The sequence below is a fragment of the Ictidomys tridecemlineatus genome, chromosome 1, assembly GCF_052094955.1.
Source record: "Ictidomys tridecemlineatus isolate mIctTri1 chromosome 1, mIctTri1.hap1, whole genome shotgun sequence".
NCBI lineage: Eukaryota > Metazoa > Chordata > Mammalia > Rodentia > Sciuridae > Ictidomys > Ictidomys tridecemlineatus.
This window is the reverse complement of record NC_135477.1, coordinates 184,162,317-184,169,948: the sequence shown is the minus strand read 5'-3', so window position 1 is coordinate 184,169,948 and position 7,632 is coordinate 184,162,317. Positions and strand designations below refer to the sequence as shown.

The 7,632-nt window shown below is 50.1% G+C and overlaps 1 protein-coding gene across 1 annotated transcript; it reads right to left on the bottom strand.

Moving 5' to 3' along the window:
- Positions 1–1,038: 1,038 nt before the first annotated feature.
- On the bottom strand, positions 1,039–5,907 carry LOC106145141 (protein RoBo-1). The gene is made up of 6 exons (XM_040273557.2): positions 5,838–5,907; positions 5,329–5,425; positions 4,749–4,856; positions 4,086–4,235; positions 3,260–3,391; positions 1,039–1,421 (listed from the first exon to the last, which is right to left on the bottom strand). Exons 2-6 carry the CDS (start codon positions 5,408–5,410, stop codon positions 1,216–1,218), a joined length of 678 nt encoding a protein of 225 aa, XP_040129491.2. The 5' UTR covers positions 5,411–5,425; positions 5,838–5,907; the 3' UTR covers positions 1,039–1,215.
- Positions 5,908–7,632: the final 1,725 nt, after the last annotated feature.

The following is a 7,632-nucleotide window of genomic DNA, read 5'->3' as shown; positions in this document are numbered from 1 at the left end:
AAATTCAATCTCTTCTCATGGGGAACACAAGGAATTAATTCTTGCTCATAAATTACCAGGTCCAACAAGGATCCATACATCCCTTCCCAGATCAACTCTGTCCATCAACAATCCTAGTGCCAACTTGGGCATCTTCTCTCCTATTGAGACTCCTATTGGGTCCCAGAGTCCACCACACACAGCTACAGGTGCAGGAAACGAAGATGGGCATGTGCCAAAGGGCTCCACAGAGCAGGATGGAGGTGTGCTGCCCTCACCCGTGGAGAATGGCAGAGAGAGCTGTTGCTGGGCATGGCTTGTGCCCAGGAGGAAAAGAAAAGCTACTAACAGGAGACCCAGGAAGGCCCGACCTGGGCAAGGACATCCTTGGTTTTACGAACCCCCAAGAAAGAAACACCTGCTGGGACACTCTGCTGTCACTTCAGGAGGGAGGCTGCACCCTGAGGGAGAGAGAGCTAGAGAACCAAGGTGTCCCTTTGAGCAGAATGCCGGAGCACTTTGTGGTGGGGTCAGCATCAGGAGGTTTCTGTAAAGGCTCTGCCTCTCCTGGATCCCCCACCTCCTCACAGGCAACATCTGAGGTATGCAGTGGCCACCATAGCCTCAAACCTGCCTTATGAAGATGAAACACACCTCTCTTGAGTGCTAATGATGCATCTTCATTCTTTAATGTAGCTTTCAGAGACCACCTATGCCTGTGTCGATCTTTGGAAGCAGAAGTGTCCAGAGAACATGGAAATGATTCCACACAAGTAGATCTGAGGTAGGAGAGTCAGCTGAACCCGAGACTCTACAAACTGTGGGAGAGCACCCTGCTGCACCCTGAATCGTTCATTCAAAATCATTTTCATTAGCAGAGGGAAATTGAGGATTGGGGGGCAGGGGCTGAGCATATCAGAAAAGAGGTGTGATCCTAGATGTGTGGCAGAGAACATGCATTGAGACCATGGAGGGACTTTAGAGATTCTTAGAGATCTCATCTCAGACTTCCTCTGAAGTGTGTTACTTGGGTGAAGAAAGAGCCCCTGAGACAATGAATAACAATGATTATTTATTTTAACTTGAGGTACAAACAAGTAATCCCATATGTGTGTATGTGTGTGTGTAAGCATCAGCTTGTTAATTGTGTCCTTTTGGGGACGTTGGAGAAGCCACAACCCAAGGAAGCTCACATTTGGTGGTTGTCAGATGATAGGCTTGCCAGCCCCTGAGTCATCAAAGCAAGACTTTGAGCAGGAGGAGACTAGTCAGAGTGGACGAGATGATGGGTGTCAGCTGGGAGCTCTCACTGATGGGATTTTCACATTTGGTCCAAATGTTTGTAGGAGTTTGTATTACATTTATGTCTTTCAAGTTGCAAGCACTTTCAGTTGCACAACCCATAGCAGACATCGTTAAAGAAGAAACACCATTAAACACTCCTGTGGGAGAAAAATTGGCAATGAGACTCTTTCTCACCCTGTCTCCCCTCCTTCCCACTGTACTCAGGTTAATCTGTCTGCTTCTTTTGCAAAGCAAAAAGGTGCTCAGAATGGCCCTTGACCCCTGACCTATGTCTTCTGCATGAAGAAGAGTCCCATCTAGGGATCAAGCTAGTTTCCCTAGGTCCCTCTGTCTCCCCAGGACTGGAGGTACCTTAAAGGGACCCTGCTAGCTGGGCACAGTGGCTCATGCCTGTAATCCCAGAGGCTCCGAAGGCTGAGGCACAAGGATGACTCAGCAAAAGTGAGGCACTAAGCAACTCAGTAAGATCCTGTCTCTAAATAAAATATAAAAACCGTGCTGGCTATGCGGCTCAGTGGTGGAGGTCAATCCCAGGTACCTCCCAGAAAGGGATGTCCGGTGGGGGTTAGGGGGCTGCTGTCTAAGAAGTGAATTGAGACTTGAGCCTCTATGGCCTCCCGAGGAGAGATGTGGTTGATGAAGGCAGAGAAGGAGGTGGAGGTCGGATCTCAAGGGTTTGGCTGAACACAACTGGGATCCCTGTTCTCTTCTGCACCTTCACATCCTTTGGGAACCCAGAGGGAAATACTGTAGATAAGGTCCCCTCTGCCCAGGGTTGACACATGCTACAGAAACCTGGAGCAGAAAGGCTGCCCCACTGCAGAGAGCCCACCTCTCCTCTGTATCCCAGGTGACACCCATTTCCCTCATTCAGGTCAGCTCAGCTAGACAGAGGGCCCTCCCTGCTAGTCTCAGACCCTCCTCCAAATTACTCAAAAAGAAAAAGAAAATAAAAAACCGTGACAAACCTTCATTCTCAACAAACTCTCAGCTCCAACATTATTTAGTTCCTCAAATGCCACTAATTCCAGGGAACCCTTTACATGTTGATCAGAAAAGACTTGACAGTGCCCCATCTAGCTGTCCAGCCCAGAAAGGACACCCCATGGTGGCTTCTCCTGCTCCCATCTGAGGGGCTCCTGCACCCTCACCACAAACACAAGCTTTCTCCTGCTCAGGAAAACTCGAAAACCTTCACTGGAGTCAGAATGACACCATGCAGAACGTCAGTGCTTGGCCCCGAGGGTTTGCTCTTAGAGGTATTGGTGTTGAGGGTGACAGAGAGGACTGTGGGTGTCCACCCTTCATGTCACTGAGACATGGTCCCTTTCCAGGACAACATGACAGCCCGTGTGTCCCCAGTCCTCTCCTCTGCTCTCCTTGGAACTGCTCAATTGTCTCCTGCCCCATGGCTCCCTGCAATCCTAGGAGGGATACCCAGGCCCTTGGCCCTCTACCACCACTTGCTTGTGGGCATCAGGCACTGTCACAGCAGTTGCAGGTCCCACCCCTGCTGTCGGTGCCTCCATGCCTTCCTCCCCAGGTGTAACAGGGTGGTTCTAGGTGACTAAGAGGATAGGAGAAATGAAGCAGTGTCCCTTCTCAGATGAGCTGTGAAGAGCCTCAGCTCCCCCACTCACTTCTCATCCCTAATCTAGGGAAGCCAGCTGGCAGGTCATGACCCCCAGGAGACCTAGGAAGACGCCCAGGAAGAGGAATGGAGGCTGCATGGGCTTGGAAGCAGATCCTGCTCTGAGCAACCTCAGCCCCTGCTGCCGGCTGGACCACAGCTCAGGAGACAGCCTGAGCCACAACAACCTCTATTTCCCTCTCAGACCTGCCACCTTCAGATCACAGGGGGACAGATGTCCTCTTAAGCTGTTAAGCTTGGGTTTAATTAGGTACACAGCAATAGATGGCAGACACCTTGTGCCCATTAAGAGGATGACCCAAAATGCTTGGGAAATCTACATACCTTTGCCTGTAACCTCGACACACTTCGTCTCTGCCCCTGTGCACTTGAGGGGCTGTGGGGTACAGAACGTGCCATTGTCAGAGAAGCAGGCAGGACATACAATGCCATTTTCTTCCTTGGACACTGGAGACACTAAATAAAGAAAGAAAGTTTTCATGGTGAGCAATGGGCAAAAAGAAGAGCTGAGAGAATTCTTATCCCCTGAATTTGTGAATATTCCAAAATCCCTCAAACCATTCACAGCTAGATTGGCATAGGAAGGGTTAGGGACAGGATTTATGGATCAGGTAGAAAATATTAATCAGAGAGAGCGTGTAGGGATTTAGTGTTATCTTCCCCCTTCATCAAGGACTTTTCTCTCCCTGGCTGGAGAACAATCCTAGATAATGGGGCAGAAGGTAATCTGAGGCCTGAAATGATGCTGCTCACACAGGGGAGGACAGGCAGGTGTGGCCTGGGACCCACAGTCCTAGCCATCCCCACCCTAGAGGCTGAGGTTGCAGGGTTGCTCAAGCCCGGGAGTTGGAGGCCAGCGTGAGAATATAGTGAGAGTCCATCTCAGCAAAGCAGAACAAGAGAGGTGAGGAGTGAGATAGGTAAGGAGAGTCTCTCTGCTGGGATGCTGACCCAAAGCACATGTAGAGAAAATGCCCAGGGCTGTCCCCCCACTCAGCTGCCCGTCTCCCATGCAGAAGGGACTTAGGTCCAACCTGCCCCTTCACAAGAAAAGAAGAAAACACTCTGGGCCTCTCAGAAGTGGAGGTGGGTGGTGGGTGACTTCAGAGGCAGAGGAAATCCAGGGGCTGGGAGAGCAGCAGGCACTCACGTTGGATGTCTGCTTTGTTACACTGCTCGCTCTTGCAGCACTGGTTCTCATACACAAATGTCCATCCAGTCCTCACGGTGGCAGAGAAGGACAGGGGAGTGCACGCACGTGAAAAGCAGCCTTTATCCTGTGTAATTATTGGTGAAATACCTGTGCAGAACCAGAACCAAAGAGAATGTTCCCTCTGAGTCCTAGAGAGGGGGGTGTCCAGACGGGCAACCAATATCAAGGAATTCTGCAAGGGCACCCCTCTGTCCTTAGTGCTTCCACTTTCCCAAGAGTCCTCCCCAGTGGTCCTCTTCATAGAACAAACCCATGGAGGAACCATTTGATGGTGCTGCTCGAGTGCTTGCCTGGCATGTGTGGGACCCTGGGTTTGAATCCAAAATCACAAAAAAGTAGCAGGTGTCCTTTCTCACTGATCCCCCACCCCTGAGACGGATTTGGGGACTGGAGTCACCCAGCACCTCCCCCTGAGACCCTTCACTTGGCACAGTGCCCACCCCTGCCACCTCCCCTACCCACAACCCCCCTCATCCTAGGAGCCAGAGTAGAGTAGAGGAGTAGAGGGGAGGGAGGGGCTACACTGAATCCTGAGCTGAGCAGCCCCTCCCTCCGAGGTCCTGTGTGCACCCACATGGGCCTGAGGCAGGCAGGGCTCACCTGGTTGGCTAAACTGTTGCTTATTATTGAAGCAGCCCTGAGAGGCCTCACAGGTCTCCGGTTTAGACTGACATGCGTTCCCAGTGCATTCCGTACACGTGTAACTCTCTACAAGAGGGAAATAACACCAAGGGAGGCTGATCCAGTTATGTTGTGTACACTGGCAACTCTGCCACAGTGAATTCCTCCTTATGCATAACCACATTGCAGAAATTTAAAGATAGGTTAATGGAAGGAAGACCAAAGTGTAGAGGAAGCAGGGAGGAGGGGAGGAAATGGAGCACTGGGCACAGAAAAACAAACAACTTCCCATCATGCATGAAAAGAGCCCCACAATTATGCAAAACTGCAGGGCACTGGATATGGCCATGCATGTTGATTGAAGCAACACTTTAAAGTCGTCCAGGAGGGAAAAGTGGCAAGGGTGGAAGTTGCTCTTTCTAGTAGACAGACACACCTAGGGATGGAGGGGACAGGACATCCCTCTCCCTGTGGGCTAGGTGGGTCCCTCAGGCTCCCTCCCTGAGGGCTTATTGCCCACCTTCCCACCCTTAGGAGAGGGTTGCTTGCTGGTCCTTACCTACAGAGCTGAAAACCAGGGCCATGAAGATGCAGAGAGTGGGGAGACTCCTCAGGGTAGAGGCCTGGACACTGGTCACCATGCTGACTCCAGGACACTGCAGAGGCCAAAGGGAGAAAAAGGGTCAGAGGGACAGTGCTCTGGCCTAGAGTCCAGCCCTCCAAACGCCAGACAGCTCCAGGTGTGGCTCCTGTCAGGGATGTAGAAAGGAAAGTGGCTATTTCCATCACCAAGGCACCCAGGGAAGACAGCCGCCCTTCCTCAGAAGGACTCTCCTGCAGTAGGTGGAAGGTGCTAGGGCTCCCTCCAAAGCTGAAGTGGGTGACGGGGCCAAGAGGGGGAACCCTCCATCTAGGGAGCAGATGGGGTCTCTCCTGGGCTGGGAAGTCCGGGCTGTGTTTCCCCATGGCCCTCAGCTGAGGACATGGATTTCTCAGTCCCAAAGTCATCCTCTCAAGAAAAGCGGAGCCCCACCACGCAGGTGTCACCACCAAACTCAAGGTGCTCACCACCAGGTGTGTATGGTCTGAAGAGACTGCCTCTGGGTGGAGAGGGAGGTCAGCTCTCTCTGCCAGGCAGAAAGGGATGTCACACAGTGAGGAAGGAAGGCGGGCTCTGTCCCCGCCCTGATGTCTTCGCTGCACAGGAAAGAGTCATGATCAACCTTGCACACACTTTTTTTTTTCTTTTTTGAAATATGTTGGTTATATACCTAGAAGTGAAATTGCTGGGTCTTGTAGTTAGTAACTCTGTCTTAACTGTGTTTAACCCCCCAGAGCACATTCCAAAGTAATGCACCAGTGCATATTCTCAATGCAACAGGGTTCCAATTTCTCCACATTCTCACCAACTCTTTTATTATTTGTTGATTTTTTATTGTAACCATCCCAAAAGGTAGGGCATGTCTCACTGTGGTTTTGAGTTGTTCTTCTCTGAATCTTAAGATGTTTGGCATCTTTTCATGGATTTATTTTTGGCCATTTGAATAATTTCTTGGGAAAAGTCGACTAATGTTAATCTTGTGACGAATGCAAACTTTCGTTAGCTAATTTTATTTTTTTCTTTTAGTGGGTAAACACAACCCTCTTTAAAACTATATCTGAGGGGCTGGGGATGTGGCTCAAGTGGTAGCATGCTCGCCTAGCATGCATGAGGTACTGGACTCGATTCTCAGCACTACATAAAAATAAAATAAAGATATTGTGTCCACCTAAAACTAAAAACTAAATATTAAAAAAAAAACTACTGAACCCTAAAGAACACTCTGATAGTGCAAATGAAATCATGCTCCAGGGTCTCCTCCTGGGCTGATTCCATGATTTGCACCGAGCTCCACCTAAGTTCTAGGGAGACGTGAGACCTGGAGACGCTGCACAGCCAGATAAGGAAAACACAAGAATTGTGTGTTTAAGTCACATTCACAGAGTTTGGCAGTGGGCACCAGAACATAGTTATTAATTGAGGGACAAGTTGAAAGCAAAAAGGTGTTCCCGCCCACCAACAGTGCCCATGGCCTCCTCTGCTCCCTCTCCTTCAGAACACTTGCAAGGCTGAGGTGAACCTGGTTCCAAAGCCAGCAACAGTGGCACATCCACAGCCCATTCTGAGGAACCAGTAGAGGCTTTCCTGTTTGGGCAACCAGTCGTAACACTGCCGAGTCCAGGTGTCCTGTGTGGGTTTCCAGGAATTTTGGCAATACTCACCGAGGGCAGGGGAGGAAAGCCGGAGGAGAGCTGAACTTGGCTGCAGAAGCCATCCCAGGCAGCCCTGTCTGGAAGGAGCATTTTATGTGGAGGCTCAGGAAAGTCCCTAATTGAGTGGGATGCAACAGGAAGACAGTGGAATTGTTCAGGGGTGCAGTGTCAGTTGGAGGTGATGACAGGCTTGGGGAAGGGCAGTGCTCGTGGGACATGGTGGAGGTGCTGAGTGCCACCCATGTACACATGGAGTTGGCTTCAATGGTCAGTCCCAGGGTTTGCCACAACAAATATAATTTTATAACTTTATGACTGTTAAGGTCTGTAAACAAGTCAAGATGGCGCCTGGCATTTTGCCAGGGGGAGTGGTTTGTGAAGTAATGCCAGCAAGCCATTAAGTGTGGAGATTCCTTATTGGTTGATTGCTGTATCTAGTTTATGTTAATTAAGATAAGCTGTGTGCAATGTATAAATACCGCTCCTGTCCTACAATAAACGGCTCCCACTCCTGCTGTATCAACGTACACAAGTTGTTCGTCACCCCCTCCCACTCTGGTTATTTTTTTTTTTAAGAGAGAGTGAGAGAGGAGAGAGAGAGAGAATTTTT

Coding starts and splice junctions, on each gene's coding strand:
- LOC106145141 (XM_040273557.2), bottom strand. CDS start 5,410: ATGGTGACCAGTGTCCAGGCCTCTACCCTGAGGAGTCTCCCCACTCTC. Junction 4,857..5,328: donor CCTGGTTTTCAGCTCTGTAG/GTAAGGACCAGC, acceptor TCCCTCTTGTAG/AGAGTTACACGTGTACGGAA. Junction 4,236..4,748: donor GCAACAGTTTAGCCAACCAG/GTGAGCCCTGCC, acceptor GGTTCTGCACAG/GTATTTCACCAATAATTACA.